General features: G+C 50.0%; 2 protein-coding genes across 2 annotated transcripts; both read left to right on the forward strand.

Moving 5' to 3' along the window:
* Positions 1-476: 476 nt before the first annotated feature.
* On the forward strand, positions 477-14,248 carry BLVRB (biliverdin reductase B). The gene is made up of 5 exons (XM_032323436.1): positions 477-690; positions 9,403-9,567; positions 9,704-9,793; positions 10,898-11,026; positions 13,990-14,248. Exons 1-5 carry the CDS (start codon positions 612-614, stop codon positions 14,145-14,147), a joined length of 621 nt encoding a protein of 206 aa, XP_032179327.1. The 5' UTR covers positions 477-611; the 3' UTR covers positions 14,148-14,248.
* A 2,387-nt stretch (positions 14,249-16,635) lies between these two features.
* On the forward strand, positions 16,636-20,149 carry SERTAD3 (SERTA domain containing 3). Its single transcript, XM_032323435.1, has 2 exons — positions 16,636-16,876; positions 19,031-20,149. Exons 1-2 carry the CDS (start codon positions 16,838-16,840, stop codon positions 19,631-19,633), a joined length of 642 nt encoding a protein of 213 aa, XP_032179326.1. The 5' UTR covers positions 16,636-16,837; the 3' UTR covers positions 19,634-20,149.
* The last annotated feature ends 5,572 nt before the right edge of the window (positions 20,150-25,721 follow it).

Consider the following 25,721-nt stretch of genomic DNA (forward strand, 5'->3'; position numbering starts at 1 on the left):
CATGCGGTTTCAAATGTAACATAGTGCTACACACAGAGGTTGGCACAGGGTGTCACCCACAAACTTGCTCTCCCTTGGGGCTACTCACAGTCCCAGAGTCACACGGGCACATATACACACAGTTACAGGGGCACACCCTCCCCCCCTCACTTTCTTCCCTTGCAGCTTCCAGAAAGCCTTTGGGCACAGTGAGAACCCCAGGTCAGCGTCAGGCCCTAGGAGAGGGGGCGTGAGCCAGCTGAGGCAGGTGGGCGGAGCCCGAGTTTAGCCCCGCCTCCGGCTGGAGCGCAGAGGCGGGGCACCGGGTCCACCCACGCTCCTCCCAGTTGGCCAGATACGGCCACGCCTCCCAGCCTAAGTGACAGGCGGAGGGAACGGTGCGGGGCGGCAGGCAGAGGCGCGCAGCCTACTGCGTCCCGCCCGCCGCGTTCTTCCTGGCTAGAGGCGTGGCCTGTTTGGCCCAGAGGCAAGCTGAGGCGTGGCCTTCTGTCCCTGTCCCGCCCCCTCTCTCCCGCCTGAGAAGGACTGAGAGGGCGGCCAGGCAGCCAGTAGGTTACCGGTTCCCGCGCGTCGTGCAACTCCGTGGCCTCGCACCCCCACGACTTCGCAGAATGGCCGTCAAGAAGATTGCCATCTTCGGCGCCACAGGCAGGACCGGACTCACCACGCTGGCGCAGGCGGTGCAAGCAGGCATGAGCTGGGGTGGGCGGGCTATGTCAGCGGGGTGCACGTGCAGCGCATTAGGAAGGGGCCTCTTGAGGCTGGTTGGGCCATCAGTGCTTTGGTTTGTGACCTAGGGGCAAAGCAGGTGGCGACGGGGACAGAAGTGGGGGACGCTGTGAGATCCAATTTTATGTGAGTCCAAGGACTAGGAATTGGCCTTGGGAGGCAAGGGGGGACTCCAGTGATAGGTTTAAATACAGTGCTCTTAGGAAATGTTGTTATTGTAGTTTGGGTGGTTGTTAGCACACCCAGCGAAGACTTCCTCAGCCAGGAAGCGGCTTGCCTCCCAGCGCCTACCGATCTTCCCCAGTGTTAAATCCTCATCGCCCTCAGAACGAGTATCACTTCACTTGACAGAGGAGAAAACTGAGGCCCAGAGAGTGGCTTGCCCAATATCAGACCACTGGAAAGTGCTGGTGCTGGGATTTGAACCCAGCCTGTGCTCTTAACTGCCAACAAAAGTCGACGGGCTCCTGGCTGGGGCACCAAGGCTGGAAGTGGAGACTTCTGGGGGGGGGTGGTTGCTGGGAGCCTCTAATGGAAAAAGCATAGCAGAAACATAGGTGAAGACTTGGGCTCTGGTCGTGGGAAAGTGGGTGAGAGCTGGAAATTCACAGTTGTCTCAAGAAAAGGGATAAGCACCTCGCAGCCTCCCTGCCTCCACCATCCAGACTTCACCAACCCCCAGTAGGGCCTGGGACTTCCAGATATAGGGCCCCACCCTTGCTGGTCTCAGTGACTCTGAAGATATTAGCTATCTGGGTGCCCCAAAGGGGTGGAGGCTGCTATGATGTCTCATAGCCCAGCCCACCCTTTGCACACTCTGCCTGAGAGTTCCTTGTCAGGCAGGCCCACTGCTCACCCCTTCTCCAAAAAGACCTAGTGAGGATCTTGATTTGTGGGGAGGGTGGAAAGAAATTTGTGGATAAGCATTTCTGGAGGAGGAAGTAAGAGGGAGAAGTTTAGAGGTGCTGAGTCACCATGAGGATCTGGATTCCCATGTGACTCCCTTACCCTTAATCCTGAATTCCATGAACAGCGTTTGTCCGCCCTGCTGGGCACAATTGGGACTGCACCCCCAGGCAATTGAGAGCTGTGGCCTAAGTCTCTTCAGAGCCACAGAACCCCTGAGCCTCACTGTCCCCATCAGAAAAAGAAGAGCTTGACTGAATTGGGACTTCATTTACCTCAGTGATTCTATGACGCTCGTTCTAGCCTGCCCGCATGCCAATCCCAGCTCTAACACTTACTACCTACATAGTCAAATGCCTTATCACCTGTGTGCCTGGATAACTGGAAAGTGGGAATAAAACTAGTAGCGCTTGCTCCCGGGTGCTTGCAGTGATTAAATGAGATAATATATGGGAAATGTGCAGAACTGTGTTCAGTATATAGTTGGTGCTCAGAGGGATATGAGCAGGAGGGGACTTCAGTAAGCCTTCTATAGGCTAAGTGAATTCATAGTCATGTGAACCCGGCTTAGTTGCCTAAAATTGCTTCAATTTCTCCATCTTCAAAATGGGCAGTTAATACCTTTTAGGGTTGTTGCAATCTGGTGCTTTTCAAACTGTGGGTGATAGCGAGTTCTGAAATATACTTAGTTGGTCATAAAGGTGTCAGAGTGTATCGCATGTTGAATATTGGTGTTATGAACCTTCTTTCAGTTACCTATGCATGGATTTGTATATACTGGGTTAGGCTTTGAAATTCATTTTGTACTGAGGGTTGAGATCAAAAAAGCCTAAAAGGGGAATGATCTCTGTAACGTACTCTCAGATCGTTAGGAAAAAAAAATGTGTGTTTATGTATAAATGTATTTATATATATATATACATATACAATTATGTATATTATATATTCTACACACACACAGAAAGATAAAGCAAAAGCAAGCATGAGAATTGAGGTCTTGCAACTTTCCTAGGTATCTAAATTTATTTCAAAATAAAAAATTAAGAGAAAAATATCAAGTAAGGGATTTGTTTAAAAAAAAAAAAGAAGAAGAAGAAGAAAAAGATGAAGAAGAAGGAAAAAGTTTGGAATTACCATCCAAACACTGTTTTCTAAAGGGTAAAAATCTGTAAATTCTAAAACACTGCTGTTTGGTATGGTGGCCATTAATCACATGTGGCTATTGAAATTTTCATTTAAATGTGGGTTGTGCTAAAAAATTTTTTTGAAAAAAAATACCATTCATCCATAAAAAGAGCTTAGCACAGCACTTGGCCGGTAAGAGGTTCTCCATAAATGTCACTAATCAGCAAAAATAGAACACTAATGGGCACCCTTGTACTGAGCCTGTGTCCAAGTTCTCACTCTCCAGGAGGACATTTTTCTCCCCCAGAATACCCGGAATTACTACGGTCCATTTTAACCACTGGTAGTTAACCAATGCCTACATTGGCTCCCTGATGTGTATGAGTACAGCACAGGTTTTGTGTCATTCCCTTAAGAAAGGTGGTCACACGGGATGGGGACACTGGGATTTATCGTTTTCACACTATAGGGGAGACTGGGGTTCAATCAGGGAAGGTGTTTCCTGTGATTCCTCAGCTACTAAGTGGCAGAGTTGGAACCCAGGTCCATAGGGCAGTAAAGCCTGCACTTTTGTGTTTATCAAACCCCAGGGAGATGGTGGCGAATATGACGATGTCCCCAGAACTGCAGGGCCATTGATTTACTCCAGGGCAGCGTAAGTGACAGAGGACAATGACAGAGGACACCCAAGTAGCCAGCGGCCCCAGGGAAAGGAGAAGGGTGCTTGAGGCAGAGGGGGCAGCACGTGCAAAGACCAGGAGGCAGGAAACAACATGATGGATTTGGGGAACTGAAAGAGGTGCAGTGGGTGAAGAGGGCAGTGGGTCCAGGGCAGGCTGAAGAGGAGAGGACAGACCCCGAGGGACTGGAAGGCTGTTGTGAGGAGCATAGACTTTATCTCAGGGCGCTGTGGGGAGGGGCATCATGGGAGGGATATGAGCAGGAGGGGACTTCAGTGTAACTGTGGAAAGCCTGGCTGCCATGTGGAATACGGATAGGAGGGGGTGAGACAGGGGCCAGGAACCCAGGGAGGCCTAGACCAGGACAGGAAATAACATTCTTTTTTTTTTTTTTTTTTTTTTTTTTTTTTTTTTTTTTAAGGGTTTATTTATTTTTTTGACCGAGAGAGAGAGCGTGCACAAGCAGGGCGAGCAGCAGAGAGAGAGGGAGAATCAGGCTTCCGCTGAGCAGGACTCGATCCCAGCACTCTGAGATCATGACCTGAGCTGAAGGCAGACTCTTAACTGACTGAACCACCCAGGCCCCCAGGAAATAACATTCTGAGATGATTAAAAATTGTGGGAACAGCCAGCACCTACAGATCACTCACTCCTGTGCCAGGCACTCCCCTAAACTTTTCATTTGTCTTAGCTTCATACTTTTTTTTTTTTTGAACATTTTATTTATTTGAGGGGCGCCTGGATGGCTCATTGGGTTAAAGCCTCTGCCTTCGGCTCAGGTCATGATCCCAGGGTCCTGGGATCGAGCCCCCAACAGGCTCTCTCCTCAGTGGGGAGCCTGCTTCCCCCGCCCCTCTGCCTGCCTCTCTGCCTACTTGTGATCTATGTCTGTCAAATAAATAAATAAAATATATTTTTAAAAGATTTTATTTATTTGACAGAGAGAGAGAAATCACAAGTAGGTAGAGAGGCAGGCAGAGAGAGAGAGGGGGAGAAAGCAGGCTCCCTGTGGAGCAGAGAGCCCGACGTGTGGCTTGATCCCAGGACCTTGGGATCATGACCCGAACTGCAGGCAGAGGCCTTAACCCACTGAGCCACCCAGGCGCCCCAATAAAATATTTTTTAAAAAGATTTTATTTATTTGAGAAGGAAAAAGAATGAGAGAGAGAGAGAGCATGAAACGGGGGAGGGTCAGAGGGAGAAGCAGACTCCCTACCCAGCAGGGAGCCCGATGCGGGACTCAATCCCGGGACTCCAGGACCATGACCTGAGCTGAAGACGGCAGCTACTTAACCAACTGAGCCACCCAGGTGCCCAAGTTTCATACTTTTATAACAGCTTTGTTTTGTTTAGATTTCCTTCATATCCCATATAATTCACCCACTTGAAGTATACAACTTAGTTCTTTCTGGCCTAATCACAGAGTTGTGCAGACATCATCCCAATTAATTTAGAACATTTTCATCACCCCCAAAAGAAATACCTAGAAGTCACCACCACCCTCCATTTTTCTTCTCAACCTCTCCCCCAGCTGTGGGCAACTACTCATCTACTTTCTGTTTGTATGGATTTGCTTGTTCTGGATGTTCCGAATAAATGGAATCCTACACAGGGATTTCTGGGTGGCTCAGTTGGTTAAGCGCTGCCTTCGGCGTCGGTCATGATCCCACCATCCTGGGATCGAGTCCCACATCAGGCTCCTTGCTCGGCAGGGAGTTTGCTTCTCCCTCTGCCTGCCGCTCTCCCTGCCTGTGCTTGCTCTCTCTCTGACAAATAAATAAAAATAAAATCTTTAAATGGAATCCTACACTATTTGGCTCTTTGGGCCTGGCTTCTTTCACTTAGCAAAAAAACATTTTTTCAAGGTGTATCTATGTTGTAGCATGTGTCAGTATGTCCTTTCTTTCCATCATTGGATACTGTTACGTACATTGTATGGATAGACCATATTTTATTTATCCATGTGGTTGAGGGACATTTCCACTTGGGGCTATTGTGAATAATGCCTCTGTGGACTTTGACCTAATAATTTTTATGTGAACATATGTCTTCAGTTCCCTTGGGCATATGCCTAGGAGTGGAAAGGCTGAGTCATCTGGTAACTCCATGTATTTTTGTTGTTGTTGTTTTTGTTTTTGAAGATTTTATTTATTTATTTGACAGAGAGAGATCACAAGTAAGCAGAGAGGCAGGCGGTGGGGAATGGGGGAGGAGGGCGGTGGGGAGTGGGGGAGGAGGGTGGCGGGAAGCAGGCTGCCCGCTGAGCAGAGAGCCCAATGCTGGGCTCCATCCCAGGACCCTGAGATCATGACCTGAGCTGAAGGCAGAGGCTTTAACCCCTGAGCCACCCAGCCGCCGCAGATAATTCCACTTTTATTCTTTAGAGGAACTACCAGACTTTTCCAAAGTAGCTGCATCATCAGCACACCCATAAGTAGTGTATGAGGGTTTCAATTTCTCATTGTGCACCAGTATTTAATGTCTTGTCTTTTTTATTACCCATTCTAGTGGGTCTGGAGTTGTCTCAGTGGTTTTGATTTGCATTTCTTTGATGACCAGTGATGTCGAGTGTCTTTCCGCATATTTATTGGCCATTTGTGTATCTTCCTTGGAGAAGTCTCTATTTGGATATTTTGCCCAATTTTTAATTGGGTTGTTTATTTTTTTATTTCTGAGGTGTAGAAATTCTTTATATATCTTAAATACAAGTTCCTTATCAGATGTATGACTTGCAAAAGTTTCCTCCCATTCTATGGATTATCTTTTCGCTTTCTTGATGGTGTCCTTGAAGCACACAAGTTTTTAATTTTGATGATGTCAGTGTGTCTGTGTTTTCTTTTGTGGCTTATGTTTTTCATGTCATAGCTAGGAAACTATTGCCTGATCCAAAGTCACAAAGATTTACAGCTGTGTTTGTTTTTTTCCCTAAGATTTTTTTTTTTTATGGTGTTAGCTCTTACATTTAGGTCTGTGGTCATTTTGAGTTAATTTTCATATATGGTGTGAGGTAGGGATCTGACTTCATTCTTTTTACAGATGGATATCCAGTTGCCCCAGCATCATTTGTTGAAAAGATTGGGGCCCCTGGGTGGTTCAGTGGGTTAAAGCCTCTGCCTTTGGCTCAGGTCATGATCCTGGGGTCCTGGGATCAAGCCCCACATCTGGCTCTCTGCTCAGCAGGGAGACTGCTTCCTCCTTTCTCTGCCTGCCTCTCTGCCTACTTGTGACCTCTCTCTGTGTCAAGTAAATAAATAAAATCTTTAAAAAAAGAAAAGCAAAGACAAGACTATTCTTTCACCCCTTGAATTGTCCCGGCACACTTGCCAAAAATCACCTGATCACGTTAAGCCTTTTGATACATTATTTAAATCTACATTAACCCTGTAAGGTAGAGACTGTTATTAGTGTGGCTTTACAAATGAAGGCCCTAAGGCCAAGAGAGGCTAAGTGACTTGCCCCTTGTCATACAGCTAGCTAGTGGTGGGGCCGCAGTTCCAACCCAGGGTTACTTTGAGCGTTAAATGAATTAATATATGTGAAAAGTTGTATAAATATTATCCTTATTATCATCACCTTTGCCCCAGAGTGTTCAAATCTCCCATCATTTGTTTGTTATTTATCTATTTATTCATTTATTTATTTTAAACATGTTGGTTTTTTTCTTATTATTTTTTAAGACTTTATTTATTTATTTGACAGAGAGAGAGAAAGCACAAGTAGGCAGAGCGGCAGTAGAGGGTGAGGGAGAAGCAGGCTCCTCACTGAGCAGAGAGCCCCATGCAGGGCTTGATGCCAGGACTTTGGGATCATGACCAGAGCTGAAGGCAGATGCTTAACCAACTGAGCCACCCAGGAGCCCCTTTGATGTATTTCTGTTTCAAATATGCACAAGACATCCTCTTCCCAGTGTCCAGTGATGTTTAGCACATGGTGGACCTCTCAGTGGTAGTAGTAATACCTGTTTTCTTGCATGCTGCTTCTCTATAAACTCTCACTAGGGTTACAGGCAGGTCTGCGAGGAGGTCAAAGGCCTTCGTCAAATAGGTTACAGGGTTGGGCAGCGAGGTCTGCGGTGAGGTGCGAGCCTCGGCACTGGGGCTTGGGGTCCCTGTCCTTGTCCCAGCTGTCCGGCATGGTGGCAGGAGCGCAGGGGGGCTCTGCTATCCCACATGCAACCCTTTCCCGTCATTTGTTTTTAAGAAATACATGAGGACTCGGGGCATCTAGATGGCTCAGTGGGTTAAAGCCTCTGCCTTCGACTCAGGTCATGATCCCAGGGTCCTGGGATCGAGCCCCGAATCGCCCTGCATTGGGCTCTCTGCTCAGCAGGGAGCCTACTTCCCTTCCTCTCTCTCTGCCTGCCTCTCTGCCTACTTGTGATCTCTCTCTGTCAAATAAATAAAAATAAAAAAATCTTTTTAAAAAGAAAAAGAAAAAGAAATACATGAGGACAGAAGTGGAACAATGTTGTTTTTCCTTTTCTCATTTTCCAAATAATGAATGAATCCTCTCACAACTGTCCTGATGACCCATGAGGTTTCTTGGTTACTATCATTAGGAACTCACAGATTTTTTTTTTTAAGATTTTATTTATTTATTTGACAGATCACAAGTAGGCAGAGAGAGAGAGAGAGGAGGAAGCAGGCTCCCTGCTGAGCAGAGAGCCCGATGTGGGGCTTGATCCCAGGACCCTGGGATCATGACCTGAGCCGAAGGCAGAGGCTTTAACCCACTGAGCCACCCAGACACCCCAGAACTCACAGATTTTTAAGTACTTCATGTGTTTCAGTTCTTTGTGGTCCATATTTTTTTTTTTTAAAGATTTTATTTATTTATCAGAGAGAGAGAGCGGGAGAGAGCAAGCACAGGCAGACAGAATGGCAGGCAGAGGCAGAGGGAGAAGCAGGCTCCCTGCCAAGCAAGGAGCCTGATGTGGGACTCGATCCCAGGACGCTGGGATCATGACCTGAGCCGAAGGCAGCTGCTTAACCAACTGAGCCACCCAGGCGTCCCTGTGGTCCATATTTGTTTGGATAAATCATATTGTCCCTGATCTTTCCAGTGAGCTGTCTCAGTCAGCTCAGGCACCTGTAACAAAATACCATAGACTGGTGACTTTAACGATAGACATTTATTTCTCATAGTTCTGGAGACTGAGAAGTTCAAGATAAGGTATCGATAGATCTGGCTTCTGGTGAGGACCCTCTTCCAGGATTCCAGACAGCTGTCCTCTTGCTGTGCCTCCCCTGTTGAACAGAGAGTGCTGGTCTCTCTTCCACTTTCTTTTTATTTATTTATTTTATTTTCTTTCTTTCTTCTTTTTTTTCTTTAAGATTTTATTTTGGGGCACCTGGGTGGCTCACTCGGCTGGCTAAGATCTGCCTTTGGCTCAGGTCATGATCCCAGGTCCTGAGATCGAGTCCCGCATTGGGCTTCTTGCTCAGTGGGAGCCTGCTGCTCCCTCTGCCTGCTATTCCTCCTGCTTGTGCACTCTCTGACTCTTGTCAAATAAATAAAATCTTTAAAAAATATATAAACATAGAGTTACTCAAAATTCTTTGGGAGGGGACATACCAAGATGGTATGTCCATCTTAATGACCACTTAGACTGAGCCCAGACCTTCAGAAGTAAGCCTAGAGGACCAATTGCATCACTGGGCAACCTTTGGGCAGCTCATATTTTCCTCTATACCTCAGTTTCCTCCAGGACCAAGGATAGGGGGCATAGACCAGTAGGATGCCAGGCTTTAACCCTGTAGTTGCTGGAGAATGGAGCAGTCTGGGAGTGTTGGGGGAGGCCCTTGGAGGCAGGTTGTTTACAAACTGGCATGAAGGTATTGCAGCCTCACGGGGGGCCTGGGGGGTGATTTGGGGTTCATGGCACCCTCTAGGACCCAGCTCCTGGAGCCTGGGGGTGCCAGCCCACATGCTGACATGCCTTTCTGTCCTTCTTTGCCCACAGGTTATGAGGTGACAGTGCTGGTGCGGGACACCTCCAGGCTGCCCCCAGAGGGGCCCCAGCCGGCCCACGTGGTAGTGGGTGATGTTCTGCATGCGGCCGATGTAGACAAGACTGTGGCTGGGCAGGATGCCGTCATTGTGCTGCTGGGCACCCGCAATGACCTCAGTACTGGGCCCCCCCTCTGCCCACGGCCCACCCCTGGGCCTCGGCCCCCAGCACCACCCCCGCCCCCGGCCCCACCCCTGCCACCCCTGCCACCACCGCCGCCTGCTAGTGACAGCCACTCTCTGTTCCCTCTAAGGTCCTACCACAGTTATGTCCGAGGGCGCCCGGAACATTGTGGCGGCCATGAAGGCCCATGGCGTGGACAAGGTCGTGGCGTGCACCTCGGGTGGGTGGCGGGGTCATAGGGATGGGACTGAAGGGTTGGGCAGGGCAGGTCCTAGACAGGCAGCCAAAGGCTTCTGCAAGGTGGCATTGGAGCCATCCCAAGTTACTCTGCATTTATTGAGCACTAACTGTGCATGAACCTTGCTGGGTGATGCTGGGGACACAGTGGTGACCAGTACATCCCCAGGCTCTGTACTCCTGGGTCTCATAGGAGGGAAGGAAGTGGTGAACAGCCCCATTGCCGCACAGTGATAGGCCCCAGAAGTCAGGGCCAAGATGGAGAAATACAGGCAGAGGGAAAAGGGCCAGAACAGGAGAAACCCTGAGGTGGCTCCTGACCCAGCCCGGGAGGAGGGCAGGGAGAGCCTCCTGCAGGAAAGGACAGAGCCTGGCTTACACAGACCAGGTATGTCCTCTCACAGAGTTCCCCCATTTATGAGGAGAGGGACATTAAACAAATGCTTGCCTAAAATCGTCCCAAGGACAGATTTCATAACAGGGACAGCTAAAGTGAACAGCATTTACTGAGCACTGACCGTGTGCTAGGCACCATCTGAGCCCTTAGGGACGAATGCCACTTAATCCTCACCAAATTCTGAGTATCTATGCTCACAGAGGCACATGCTAGGTGCTCAGTTAACAGAAGGAGTTCTTATGCCCTGTTGTATGGAAGGCGGAGGAAGCCCAGGGAGGCCCACCAGCTGTGCTGAGTTCATACAGCTCATGGCTGGCTGTGTCTCCACGGTCTCCACGCCTTGCCCCTGGGTTTCACCCTCCCCAGGAAGGGAAGCAACCTGGGGGGTGGGGGGAGGGATCAGTAGGTGCAAAGGCTCTGAGGTGGGACCATGGCGGGGCAGAGTATGTAAAAGGGAGTGTTGGGTAGGCAGACCAGGGAGGAGGCAGATAGGTAACTGGACAGGAACAGGTAGGGAGAGAAGTGGTCAGCCCTTGGGTGGCCGTCAGGAAGCCAGGAGGCTGGGCCAGATGCAAGGCTGTGGAGAGCCCCTGTAGGGTTTTGTCCTGGCCTAAGGCTGGCAGGCTGTGTGGCCTGGGCAGTCTGTGTTCAAGCTTTGGCTCACCATGCCCTGTGTTCCCTCCACTCCAGCCTTCCTTCTGTGGGACCCAACCAAGGTGCCCCCACGACTGCAGGACGTGACCGATGACCATATCCGGATGCACAAGGTGCTGCAGGAATCGGGCCTGAAGTACGTGGCTGTGATGCCACCACATATAGGTGAGTAGGGCTGGGACCTGGTGGCAGGGTCGCCACCAACTCACCCCCTCCTGCCTGCAGGGGAGGTCTGCCAGGGCTTCCCCAGCCATTCTAAAATTGCAGGCCTTCCCCTTTCACTTTCTCTTCTCTGTCTTGCTTGCTTTTGTCTCCTTTCTGACACCTTTGTGCCTCGCTCTGTTGAACCAACCACCCCAAGTTCAGAAATGTAAAACAGCGCTTATTTTTTATTTTTATTATTATTATTATTATTATTATTATTTGAGGTGAGTTACTGGAGCTAGCCCATCTTCAAGGGAAGGGGACTTCCCTTTCACCACACAGAGCATATCATTCCTTTCTTTCTTTCTTTTTTTTTTAAAGATTTTATTTATTTATTTATTTATTTATTTGACAGAGAGAGCGCGCTCAAGTAGGCAGAGCAGCAGGCAGAGAGAGGGGAGCAGACTCCCCGCTGAGTGGGGAGCCAGATGCGGGGCTCGATCCTAGGACCCTGGGATCATGACCTGAGCCAAAGGCAGACGCTTAACTACTGAGCCACCCAGGCGCCCCATATCATTCCTTTACTTATTTAGTGTGTGCCTCTATCACTAGGATGTTAACTCTTTGAAGGCAGGGATTTTGTTTAATTTCAATCACAGCTGTGTTCCCACTACCCAGAACAGGGCTCAGCATATAGTAGACACTCAGTAAATACTTGTCTGATGAACTAATCCAGAGGAACCATACTTCCCAGTGGCGTTGTGGAAAGGATCAAAAACTGTATCTACTAGACCTACATTCTCTTTTCCTCTCCCAGGTCTGGAATCCTCCTTGAGAGACACACAGAGTCAGACTCAGGGAGACATTCATTCATTTACTCATTAGTTTCACAGATGTCTCTTGCATACAGAGTGTGTGCCCTTGTGACACAGTCACAACATGAGCAGGGGGCAGCAGAGAGAGGGAGAAGCAGACTCCCTGCTGAGCAGGGCAGCTGACACAGGGCTCGATCCCAGGACCTCTAGATCATTACCTGAGTTTAAGGCAGGTACTTAACCTGCTTAGCCACCCAGGCGTCCCTGCTTTGAGCAGTTCTACTTTGCCTTCTGCCTCCTGGGACCCCTGACAGGAGGAGGCCTGCATACCTTCTAGAGGGTCAAATAAAGTTCAGTGTTTAGGTTCAGTTCAGGGCCCTCCTGGGACCAGAATCCTAAGCTTTGACTCAGTGGCAGTGGTGAGGCTACAGGGTGAAGCTGGGTCAAAATCCCAGCCCCGGCACCAGGTGGACCTCGGGCCCATGGCGTCTGGCCTTGGTTTTGTCGTCTCTGAACAGAGTACGTATTACAGAGTGCCTGTGCATATCTTGACCTCCCGGGTTTGAAAGTGAAACCCAAAGACATCAGCCTCAAAAGTATTGAACACATAGTACCATTCTAAAAAAAGGGAAGGGAGTAAATATATCTATTTAAATATATGTATGTTTATAAAAGGGGGTATATATGTATAAATATATACATATTTTAAACTTTTTTTCTGAAAAAAAAATTTTATTTTTAAATTAAAAAAAAATTTTTTTCTGGCTGAACCATTTGAGAGTAAGGTCCAGACCTTGTCACACTCCACTCCTAGGACATCAGTAGGCATTTCCCAAGAAGAAAAGTCTTTGGGAATGACCCTGTGTACCATTAGTGCACCAAGGGAATGGATCTGAACTCTTATCATATCATTTAGTGTCCATGCCATAGTCAATATTCAGATTTTTCAGGGCGCCTGGGTGGCTCAGCGGGTTAAGTCTCTGCCTTCAGTTCAGGTCATGATCTCAGAGTCCTGAGATCAAGCCCCACATCGGGCTCTCTGCTCAGCAGGGAGCCTGCCTACCCCCCACCCCCACCTGCCTCTGCCTACTTGTGATCTGTCTCTCTGTGTCAAATAAATAAATAAAATCTTAAAAAAAGTTTTTCAGATTTCTCCAACGGTCAAGAAATATTGGAATGCCTGCGTGGCTCAGTTGGAAGAGCTGCAGCTCTTAATCTTGGGGTTGTGGGTTCAAGCCCCACATTGGGGCATAGATTACTTATCTGCACCCACATTGGGTGCAGAGATTACTTAAAAGTAAAATCCTTAAAAAATGTAAAAATATATATATACTTCAATATTCCCTCCCTACAAAATCAGGATCCAACCAAGGATCGTGGGTTGTGTGCTATGCCACCTTGAATCTGGAACAATCCTCCATCTCTTTTTTGAAATATGTCTCATAAAAAAAAGCCAGGTATCTTTCTAAATATCCCATGTTCTGGATTTCTCTGCTTGTTTTCTCTCAGGCTCAGATTAAACATTGTTGGCAGGAATGCCACTTGAAAGAGGGTGTGTGTTTTTTCGTGCACATGGTTCCAGGTTGCCCCTGCACTGGTAGGCTGAGTTCAGTCCCTCAGTTAAGTTGGTAACTGTCAGAGTATTTTAACTATCATAGTGGAGCCAACAGATGCCCTCCTAATGGCCAGGTTCTGCCTCCAGATGTAAGGACCCAGAGCAAATCTAGCCTTTACCACTGGGAAGTCACCCTTTGCAAGCCTGGGTTGACTTTCTCTCCTGCGGATTCAGTTTACTCATGGGTAGCATTGAGTTAACCGTTCCTAGCCTAGTCCCTGCTTTATTTCTCTCCTTGTAACATATTGTCTATTTTACTCTCTTATTTGTTGACTTTTCCCAGGGAACCTCTGCATGCAAAGGGCAGGGGCTCTTGTATGTTTGGCCCTTGCTGGTTGCTCAACACCTGACTCCTTATAGGCCATCAGTAAGGATTTGTCGAATGAATGAAGTAAGGGGTATAGACTGGCAACCTCCATGTTTGTAAGGGTTTCATACATCATTGATTCTTACACCTTCTGGGCTGGGGATGCCGTAAGCACCCAGGAGTGATCATGTGCTGTGGGGAGGGGAAAAGACATGGGCTTTACCCATCCCGTGTCCTTACCTTGCAGGAGACCAGCCGCTGACAGGGGCCTACACGGTGACCCTGGATGGACGAGGGCCCTCCAGGGTCATCTCCAAACACGATTTGGGCCACTTCATGCTGAGCTGCCTCACCACCAATAAGTACGATGGGCACAACACCTACCCCTCCCACCAGTATGACTAGGGCTATGACCCTGTCTGGGAGGACAGCATTCTGGGAAATGGAGAACAGAGGAAAGGAGTAAATAAACCTTGAGCCAAGAGCTTCAAATTATTCTACAAGAACCAATTCTTGTGACTCTTACTCTGTCTGGCTTTGTGTGGGTGATTCGGGGTCTTTGTCTGCCTCTGGGGAAAGTTTTTATTCATGTATGTCTGGCCCCGTGCTAGAGACCACATGAGGATTGTGAAGGCCCAGGTGTGACCTGAGCTTCACAGATTTCACAGTCCAGGGAGGAAGACACCGGGCCTGCGAAGTGACAACCCAGAGAGGCCACAGCTCTGAAGGAGGAAGCCCAGATGGCTGAGAGAACTATTTGACCAAGCTTGTGGAGCAAAGAAGTTAATAATACTCCTCCACTCAGAGGGGAGAAGTGGTCAGCCCCAAGAGGCTGTTACATGGAAGCTATACCAGGCAGAATCATTATAAAAAGGTTGAGCTTTATTCTGAGGTTCTGTGTAAGGAGTGGAGCAGGAGAGAGGTGGGGAGGGGGCACAGTCAGATTTTTGTTTTATAAAGCTGCCCTTGGCTGCTGGGTCAAGGGATACCAAGACGGAGGCCTTGAGCCAGACAAGAGAGTGGGTGTGAGTGGAGTGGACAGTCCATGATGGGGGTGGGGGTAGAGATGGAGGAAGAAGCAAAGAGCTAGAACCTGGAGACAGGGTTACAGTGGGGCTACTCTAACATGAAGGGGAGTGCAGGGGGGGGCTGGAAAAGGGGCAGGTTTGGGAGGGGGAAGAATGATCCCTTCCTAATCATGTCCCTCTTTGATATCTACTGTCCCCTGCCCTTGTTCCCCAGAGGCACCTTTCCCACCTCTGAGTGAGCCACTCCTCCCTCACTACCTCCAGCCTCCCCCACCCCTACCTACCCACCCAACACCTTTTCCTTTCCCCTCAAAAAAAAAAAAAAAAAAAAATCCATTCCATTCCTATATTGTTTCTACAAGCAGCAGGATGACTGGTTGACAAATTCCAACCTATGAGAACTGGTCTGAAGAGCCTTAAACCTCCCCCCTCCTCTTGGTGAAACTTGTGGGGGTGGGGCACGACTGGTTCAGGCCTTTGGGGCCCTAGCCCTGTTTTGCTGTTTTTTGTTTTGTTTTGTTTTATGCCTCCTTGCTCTTTCTGTCATATTGGGCATTTACAAAACTTCACTCGGTGCCTTCCTTGTGTCCAGCCATGTGCTAGGTAACGCTATGGACCAAGTCCCGGTTGGTACCAGCCCTGGGGGTAGGGGGGCGCAGTCCCAACCGCGAGTGCACACAGGGCCAGGAATGGAAGGCATGGGCAGAGGGGTCAGGGCCAGGACAGGGGAAGCCCAGGACACTAAGGCAGCCCATAGTGGTACTTCACCCATTCTGGAGCGTCAAGGGAGAACTGAAGGTGTATTTTCAGGATGGGGAAACAAGTTTAAAGATCCAGAGGCCGTCTACCGTCATTTTTGAGTACTTGCTATGGTACATAAAAGACTGGGGATTAAGCAGGAAGAAAACAGACAAAAATCTCAGCGTTTATGGCGGCGGCGGGCACGTAAAGTCATTTTGTGAAAACTGAAATTCAATTATTGTGGCCGGATTCTGGGGAGCCAGGAGGAGTGTGCATCAGGCCAGACGGCGAAGGGCTTTGTGGCCAAAGGGGAGGAGCTGGGACTTTGTTCCTGGGGCAGTAGCGAGCAAAGAATGAGTTCCCAGCAGTGGAGGTGGCATCCTGCCTGAGAGGAAGGACGGGGCTCCGGGAAGAGGGGTGCTGGAGAGACCACCCCAGGACTTGCAGAAAAATCCTGAGGATTAAGAAAGGGGCCGCCAGGGCGCCTGGGTGGCTCAGTGGGTTAAGCCGCTGCCTTCGGCTCGGGTCATGATCTCGGGGTCCTGGAATCGAGTCCCGCATCGGGCTCTCTGCTCAGCGGGGAGCCTGCTTCCTCCTCTCTCTCTCTGCCTGCCTCTCTGCCTACTTGTGATCTCTCTCGGTCAAATAAATAAATAAAATCTTAAAAAAAAAAAAAAAAAAAGAAAGGGGCCGCCTGGTACGGAGCCGGCCGGAGCTGGGGGGCCGGGCAGGAAGACAGGAAGCGGGCTGCGATCGCCCAGGCAACGTAGGTCGCGCGGAACCATTGGCTGGTCTTCAGCTGCGTCATCCTCCGCCCCGCAGCGTCCGCCCTCGGAACGCCGGGGGCGCGGCCTCCGCGACGGGCTCAGCCCCACCCGCCCGGAAAGCGGGGTGGGGAGGGGCGTGCCAAGCAGCCTTCCCCCCACAACCCCCCGCTCCCGGGCCGACGGGCGTCCTCACCTGGTATAAAAGTATCCCAGAGAGCAATGCTGACGATTTTGGAGCGAGGGCAGTGGCTGAGTTGAAGGAAACGGTTCTGACGTCCTCGCCACGCTCCACCCTCGAGACGTGGCCCCGCCCCCGGGCGAGTCGGAATCCTTTAAAAGGTGCGGGGAGTAAGGAAAGGGAGGGTCAGTCGGGCGTCTCCTGGCGACGGGCCGGTGGCTCCACCCAGCCAATCCTTGCCCCGCGGCGGGCAGGACTCCAGCCAATCGCGGCTCGCGGTTCGGCCCCGGGGCGGAGCTGGGTGGGCCCGAGGCCAAACCGAGAGGCCCTGGGGAGGTGATTGAGTCTCCTACTCGGCGCTGCTGGGTCGTAAAGCTGCGGATGTTCCAGGACTTGGTCACTGCGAACCTGGCAGCTAAGGTGAGAGAAAGAGAGTAAAGCCACCCGGCTTGAGATTTGCCCTGGGTTAGGGGAGGTGGAGGCGCGCCCCCCGAGAGTTGTGGAGGCGGGGTCAGGGCGTGGGTAGGGGGTGCAGATAAGGGTGACTGATGGGGTTGGTGGGGTTTGGGGACTGGAGGCTGAATTCGAGATCCCGGACTGAAGGCGAAGTTGGTAGGGCAGGATCTTCAAGTGGACGGAGTTTGAAGCTGGGACATGGGGTGTTTGGAGAAGCGAGAGAACCAAGGAAGGAACTTTTGGGCCAGGAAATCTGAAGATTGGGACAATTCGCGTCTCCCGTGCGGGTTGAATTCGGGGCTCCAGTGTTCTGGAAAAGGTGTGAGGGGTTGGGGCTGGGATTCTCGGCATTTGGAAAAGCGAGAGAACTACGTGCAAGGAATATTGGTGAGGGAGACGCAGTGGAGGAGAGGAGGTGCTGGGGAAGAATCCCATGTTCAGGTCTTGGAGTCGGGGGGGGGCGGTGAAGTCGAAAGGCGTTTGAAAGATGGGAGAATAGGAGAAAGTTGACGGCTGAGAGTATCAAAATTAGGCTCCCGAATGGAGTAGATCGGAGCGCATTTGTAGTTTTTGAGCGATGTGTTGGGGCCTGGGTCTGTGGACCCGAGAGCAGTTTGGGGGAAGAATCTGGGGCCTTCTTGGGGTCCGAAGGACCAGGAGAAGGGCCGGAGTCTCGGGTGGGGGAGGGGAGTTCCAGGCGTGGAGCTCAGACCCGCCGCCCTAGAGGCAGCGGAGGGCGGGGCTCGGCAGGCGCCGGGCAGCTGGACGTCCGGGTCCCCTTCCCCCACCCGCCCCGGGCCCTGTGCGCATGCCCTAGGGGAGGGCGGGGGAGGGCGCTCCCTCCGGCGTGCGGAGCCCTCTGGGGATTGTAGTGCACGCTCAACATTAGCTACCGTGCCAGGCAGCTCTTGGCCCACATTTCCCAGAAGCCTCTGGGCTAAATTGTTGCCTGCCTGGATGCTGACTGGAGTTCCATGGAGGGGGCGGAGCCTGGCAGGAGTCGAGTTTTAGCAGATTTTCTTGTGGGGTGCGCTTTGGGGGAGGCCGAAGGAGTAGAAGAGGGAAGGAGGGAGGCTCCTTCCCAGCTTTTGGGTGTGCTTCCAGTGGGTTAGGAAGAGGACATGGAAAGAAATCTACTCCCTGGGATGCCTGGGAGGCTTAGTCGCTTAAGCGGTTACCTTCTGTTAGGGTCATGATCCCGGGGTCCTGGGATGGACCTCGCTTACAACTCCGCACTCGATGGGGGGGTCTGCTTCTCCCACTCCCTCTGCCCTTCCCTTCCACTTGCGCGCTCTCTCTCGAAAATAAATAAATAAAATCTTTAAAAAGAAGATACACTTCTGTGAAAGAAGAGTCTCAACAAATAGGTGTCTTAACGGGGCTCCAAGTGGCTTGAATATAATAGGCCGTCAATAGATAAAAATATTGAATGAATAAATGGCAATTAAATTCTTGTTTGTTAAGGTTAACTGCAGGTGGGCCCCATGCATATTTTACAGGTGGGATCTCCTTGAGAATATGGTGAGAAATTTTACAGTCCTCATTTTTTTTTTAAATTTACCTGACACAGAGAGATCACAAGTAGGCAGAGAGGCGGGGGCGGGGTGGGGGTTGTGGCAGGCTCCCCACCGAGCAGAGAGCCGGATTCGGGGCTTGATCCCAGGACCCTAAGATCATGAACTGAACTGAAGGCAGAGGCTTAACCCACTGAGTCACCTAGGTGCCCCTACAGTCCTCACTTTACAGATGGGGAAACTGAGATCTGATTAAAAAAAAAAGAGAGAGAGAGAGGCGATATCACATAACTTAGAAGGATCAAACAGCTAAGCAGTGTCAATGGTAGAATTTAAACCCAAGTTTCCTGCCTCCAGGCCAGGTCCCCATACTCCACACCTGTTATATGTGACACTTTTGAAAAAATGAGTATTGTGTCTCAAGGAGGCAAATTCACTATTCAAGGCCACACAGACAAGTAAGTGGGATGTAAACCCAGCTATGTGTCTGTCCAGATCTAGTTTTCTCCTCCGCGGCCCTGTGGGATTCCTCCTATGTCCATTTTATAGATTTGGGATTTGAACTAGCCCTGCTATGTCTGACTTGCTCCTCTTCTCTCTTCAGGGCACCATGGTAGGAGGCTTGAAGAGGAAACACTCGGATTTGGAGGAGGAAGAGGAGGTTGAGAAGTGGGACTGGGGTCCAGCAGGACTGCGGAGCTACCAGCAAGCCCTGCTTCGAATCTCCTTAGACAAAGTCCAGCGAAGCCTGGGCCCCCGAGCCCCGAGCCTACGCAGGCATGTCCTCATACACAATACCCTCCAGCAGCTCCAGGCTGCCCTTTGCCTGGCTCCAGCACCCACCCTACCCCCTGAGCCCCTCTTCCTGGGCGAGGAGGACTTCTCCCTGTCAGCCACCATCGGTTCTATTCTCAGGGAACTGGAGACGTCCATGGACGAGACGGAGCCCCCTCAGAATCCAGTGGCTCCCCCTGGTCCCCAGAACGAAGTGCTGCCCCAGCCCGATCCAGTCTTCTTAGAAGCTCTGAGCTCCCGCTACTTGGGGGACTCCGGTCTGGATGACTTCTTTCTGGACATTGACACATCAGCTGTGGAGAAGGAGCCTGCCCTGGCACCCCCGGAGCCTCCTCACAACCTCTTCTGTGCCCCAGGGTCCTGGGAGTGGAATGAACTAGATCACATTATGGAAATCATTCTGGGATCCTAAAACTTTGGGGGCTCTTTCCTCATCTCAGCCTTGGTGGGCTGGATCCCTGGATGCAACTGTGTGTGTGTATGTGTGTTTTGGTGGGGTCTCTAAGCAGTGACTGTGGCCTCCTTTCCTCCCATTTCAGGGTTCCACAAACCATCTTGCATGTGTGTGTGTGTCTGGTTACCGCAGCCTTCTGTGAAGGTGGGTCTTCCTGAATTAATTTATCTGTTCCAAATGCCTTAACATGACTCTGTTTCTGGGAGTCCGATTTCCCACTTCCACATTGCTTCTGCCTTTCCCTCCAGTTCCTACTCCCCTTGTGACCACTGGGGCCTCAGGGAAGATAAAACTGGGCCTGTCGGAGGATGACAGGGATGTGCTGCCTGGTTACTATGGGAACTCAGACTTTGCTTCTTGCACCTCAAGGGAGCAGGAGGGGCTGGCCTCCTCCCCCAAGGTTGAACCCCACCTCTTTGGCAAGACCCCATCCCAGCAGTCTCCTGATTCATAACCAGGCCGGACCACGTGCAATAGGGTGGAAACCAAACCGCTCCATGCCGCGTTATTTAAAAGAAAGGCGGGTTTTGTGGTGGGTTTTGTTTGTTTTTTGCTTGTTTGTAATGACTTTTTTGTTGTTGTTGTTTTTTAATAAAAGTAATTTGGAAGGGCTGGTGTTGCCTGAAGTTTCTAAACCTCAGTGGGTCAGTGGGAGGGACCCGGTAAGATCCCTGGACACCTGCACCCTTACCTGCCAAAGTGGGGGCAGGCATATTATTAAACGTAATAACTACTGAGTACTTAAGAGTACTATTCTATCCACTTTGAATTAAGTCATTTAATCTTAATGGCTATATAGAATTTTGTTAACAGGCTTTACATAGGAGGAACCTCAAGTTCAGAGGGGCTAAATCACTAGCTCCTGGTCACAATGCAAGAAAAGCAACGACCATGGGGTGCCTGGGTGCCTCAGTTGGTTAAGCAACTGCCTTCAGGTCATGAACCCCTGGGGTCCTAGGATGGAGTTCTATTGAGCTGGGAGCCTGCTTCTCCCTCTGAGCCTCTCCCCTCTCATGCTGTTTCTCAATCTCTCTTAAATACACAAATAAATAAAATATTAAAAATAAAAAAATAAGCAAGAACCAGGGAGCAAGGACCCAAAACTAAGTTTGGCCTCCAGCCCCTGGTTCTTAACTATTTGTGTCTTTGCTACTTGGTAAACTTAGATCTCCAGCCACATGGATGCATACAGGAGAAACGGTACCATGAATTACCAAAAGGATAGGTCACTCTTAGCGCTTAAAAAAAAGTCACCGCTTTCTTTGTATGCAATGTATTGCTGAGGCCCAAAGGGTAAGGAAGATGCCCCAAAATAGCATTAAGTGTAGATCTTTCTAGGGGCACCTGGGTGGCTCAATTGGCTAGGCGTCTGCCTGCAGCTCAGGTCATGATCTTGAGGTCCTGGGATCAAGCTCCCTGCTGAGCAGGGAGCCTACTTCCCCCTCTCCTTCTACCCTTCCTCCTGCTGTGTGCTCTCACACTCTCTCAAAAAAGAAAAAAAAAAATCTTTTTGAAAAAACATTTTAAAAAAGGATCTAGAAAACTGTTGGCCAGGCTGAAGTTAAAGTACTAAGGATTTATTTGGGAGGTACAAGTCCAGGCTGGTGAATAGAAGAGGGGAGGCCCGGGAAGATGGAATGTGAAATACTGCTGCCCTGGCTAGGCCTGCAAAGACCTCTGAAGGCTCACCAGGTGAGTTTACACAGCATTAGGGACTTTTCTGGAAGGTTTGCAAAGAGGAACCACACCAGGGTGGAGTCCACAGGCCAGGAAAGGAGGGGGATTTTGCCTGTGCTTTCTGGCCTAAAGCCAAGATTCTCTTCCTAAGGGGGGCTTTGCATCTAAAAACAAGAAATAAAATACACACACACACACCTGAAAGTGAGGTAACTGACCAATGGGTGCCAATCAAGAGAGAGAGGAGATGGTCATGAGAACCTCAAGGCACATGTGTTTCACATCTCAATATGGATGCCCACTGGATCAGGTCTTACTCCTACTTAAAACTCTCAGTGACCTCTCACACCCAGAATAAAACCCCAACTTCTGTAAGACCCGGCAATCTTGCTCCTAACTTTGCAGCTTAATCTTCCACTATTCTTCACCTCAAGTCACACAGGTCTCATTTGACCTCAAGCTCATATACCCCAGGGCCTTTGCACTTGTTAATGGCCCAGAGGACATTTCTCCCACAGCTTCACTGATCCAAATGTCCCCTTCTCAGATCTCCAGGTGCGCCACCCCCCCACCACCCTCTATTTGATTTTCTTAGTAGCACCTATTCTATCTCAAGTTATTTATTACCTATTTATGGTTAGGTTTCTGGTCTATTAGCAACTGGGAGAGGGAGGGGTTTTGTTGGTCTTACCACAGCTGTATGCCCCAGTACACACAACTATGCTCAGTACAGGTGTGCACTCAAGAACAAACTTTTTGTTTTCCTATTGAAAAAATGAACTCCCACCTTGCAATGGTCAACCCTCGCTCTCACCTCTCTGAATTCATCTTCTTCACACTACCTCACACTACCACTCTCCAGTTCTTTGAACACACCAGCATGTCCCAACCTCAGGCCTCCAGGAGTACCCACCTCACCCAGCGATTGTGTAACCCATGAAAAGGAGGACCCAATGTACCCTAAGGATTCCAATAATTGCTTACATTTATTGGGTGCCTACTCTGGGCCTGGTGCTCCTCCAGTCATGGGAATAAAATAGACAGCTCCTGCTCTCACACAGCAGTGCATTTGGGGAAGGCTGAAATACACACAAAAATAAGTAAAATGTGCAGTCCCTCAGGAGGTGATAAATGCTGTAGAGAAAAAGCAAGCAGGAAAGTGGTGGGGGCATTGTTATTTCAGTGGGATGGCCAGAGAAGGCCTCACTGACAAGGTGACATTTGAGTTAAGACCTGAAGGAGGTGAGAAGTGAGTCATTATCGGTTGGGGGGTGGGGTGGGGAGGGGGATCCATCCTTGTAGAGGTAACAGCTAGTGCAAATGCCCTGAGGTGAGAACATGAGTGGAATGTTTGCAGGACCCTGAAGAGGTCAGTGTTCCTGGAGCAGAGTGTACAAGATGAGAGCATCTTACGAGATGAGGTGAACAAGGTGGGTGTCCCACGGGAAGGAGTGAGCTTTACCGAATTTGATGGAAGCCATGGAAGGCTGCTGAGCAGAGGAGAGATGAAGCCTGACTCACCTTTTACTAGGCCCTCTTTGCCTTACAGATCCTGTAGCTTGCTAGTACCACAATGAGGGTAGTATAAGGAATACCCCCACTTTCCAGATAAACAAACAGGCTAACAGAGACCCAGCTCCTGCCCCGTTAAAGAACTGATGAGAGAAGTGTAAAGGATGGCCCGCAGACGAACCGGGCCTGAGGACAGAGTCCACCTTCCCCAAACTGCCCTCCTCCGGCCGGCGGGGCGGGGGGCGGGGCTAGGGGGTGGTGGTACGGATGGGGCGCGGCCGTCGTGGGGCGTGGCCGTCGTGGCGGGCCCCTCCCACCTGTCCCGCTGCATCCTCACCCGGAGCTGGCGGGGCGGTGGAATACCCCGGAGGCGGCGACGGTGGCGGGAGCCTGCCCGGCGCCTGCTCCCTCCCCAGAGGCCGGGTGGGGCGGCAGGCTGGGCGGCCGGCTGGGGGCGGGGCGCTTCCCTCCCCCACCCACTTCCCCTGCGGGCGGAGGCTCCTCCCCAGGCCTGCTGGACCCGATGGCTTGCTTCTGGTTTCATTTCCCAAGGCTTGACCTCTCTCCCTCTCCCTTCCCCCCAGCCCTTTGAATTCCTGGCTTCTTCTGCACTTTCTGGTCTCAGCTCCAGGGTCACCTCCTCAGGGACGCTCTCCTGGACCACCCTGGCACAGGCCTCCGTATAATCCCGTCCTATTTTGTTTTCTTCAAGGCACCGAAGAGAGGCCGACATTATCTTCCTCGGTTATTCATCTTCCAGGGTCTCAAACCACTCGGAATAAAACATAACGTTCTCTAGACGTCTCTAAACGGCCCGAAAGCTTCTCCGACCGCCCCCTCCGCAACATACAGTCCAGCTACACTGGCCTTGCTGCCCCGCAGACTCCGTCCTCGGGACCTTTGCATTGGCCCTTCCCTGTGGCTGGAGCGTTCTTCTTCCAGAGCTTTACTACTCCCATTTCATCAGGTTTACTCCGGGAACTTTCTACCAGCATCAGCACCCGCCCAGTCTACCCCACACCTTCATTCCTCTCCTTTCGTTCTGCTTTATTCTTTTCCATTTCACTTGTCACCTTCTAAAATACTAAATTATTTATTATATTAAGTGTATTGTCCATCCCCCCCATCAGGGATTTTTATATAATTACTGCCCTATCTGGTGCACAGGTGTTCGATCCATGAATGTTTTTGTTGTCATACTTCTTTTCTCTGTTTACCTCCTCCCCTGATCCATGAAAAGCGAGACCACTGTGTGAGACTTACCCAGCACTGTACCCCTAGTGTCTACAACGGCGTCCATGATATAGTAGGTGCTCAATAAACACATTTTGATCAAATTCTTGAGGTTCCTATGAATCTCCAGCATGTGATCTGGAGCAAGCCACTTTTTTTTCCTAGGCCATAAGGATAGGTTATGAGGGAAATTATGTGAATTTGCCTGGGAGGGGTTTGGTTCTATTAGCATTTTACCCTCTTTTTATTAGGAAAAAATTTTTTTTAATTAAGCATATAGAAAAGATAGGGGCAGGGGTGCCTGGGTGGCTCAGTCGGTTGACTGACTGCCCTCTGCTCAGGTTGTGATCCTGGGGTCCTGGGATGGAGCTCCCTCTTCATTGAGTCACCCAGGCCTCACCCCCTCCTCCTGCCCCCTGCCACAAATACCTTTTGTAGCTGTCTCCTCTTCCCCAAATCAGGATTCATTGAGCATTCATGTGCTTATTTTGTTGTAATAAGGAAATTATATAGTAACTTTCATTCCAGAAATTTCCCCACTACCAAACCCACCAATCCCTTTTTCTGTTTTCTCAAAATTGAATTTTTGGTGGAACAGCCCAGTTGTACTTGTAGATGTCCCACATTCTGTATTTGTCTGATTGTGTTCACGTTTAATTTGTTCCTCTCTGTTTTCTGGAAACTGAAGCTCAGGTCTGGAGGCTTCACGAGATTCAGCCTATGAAATGTAACAGGGAGACCCCAAAGGGAATGTTGTATACTTCCTAATGCATCACATGGGGTGGTACCCAGTGTTGGGGTGTCCCATGATTGTGGGTGCAGGGTTTCCTCACATGGTTAAGATGGTGAGCAGCACATCTCCCCATCATAAAAGGCTATTTGTCTCTTGGCAGTTAGCAAGCAACCTGTGGGGGAATGCCTTGGAGCCTGCCAAGATCCTGTTAACCTTTTACCCTAAGGTTTGAATGAACATCCATTGCTAACTGCTCCCTGATTCAACTAATATAGTTAGGATTTTCTGGAGCTTGCTTTGGCCAGGAGCTTTACTCCCGACAGTTCTTCCCACAACTCCAGAAAAGTTAGCAAATGAGCTACTTGGCGAAGCTAAGTCCCACTGTCAGTTTATCAGACAAGTGTTAAATTCCTGTCTACCTATATCCCACTCTGTGCGTCCCCCCGCCCCCACCTAATTGCCTGTGCCATAACCACAACGGCTTTACTACCAACAAAAGAACATGAGCATTTTGTGCAATTATTCTTTCTTGTTTTTAAGATTTTATTTATTTGAGAGAGAGAGCCTGCGCACAAGCAGGGGGAGCGGCCAGCAGAGGGAGAGACAAGTAGGCTTCCCGCTGAGCAGGGAGCCCAATGGAGGGCTCCATCCCAGAACCCTGGGATCATGACCTGAACCGAAGGCAGACGCTGAACCGACTGAGCCACCCAGGCGCCCCCAATTATTATTTTTTTCTTTTTTTATTTTTAAGTAATCTCTACACCTAACGCAGGCTTGAACTCAGAACTCGGAGATCAAGGGTCGCATGCTCCTCCGACTGGGCCAGTTTGGCGCCCCTGTGCAATTATTCTTTTTAATCCTCAAAATAATCTCATTTTAAAAAGATGAGGA

Source organism: Mustela erminea, chromosome 19, assembly GCF_009829155.1.
Source record: "Mustela erminea isolate mMusErm1 chromosome 19, mMusErm1.Pri, whole genome shotgun sequence".
In the NCBI taxonomy this organism is placed as follows: domain Eukaryota; kingdom Metazoa; phylum Chordata; class Mammalia; order Carnivora; family Mustelidae; genus Mustela; species Mustela erminea.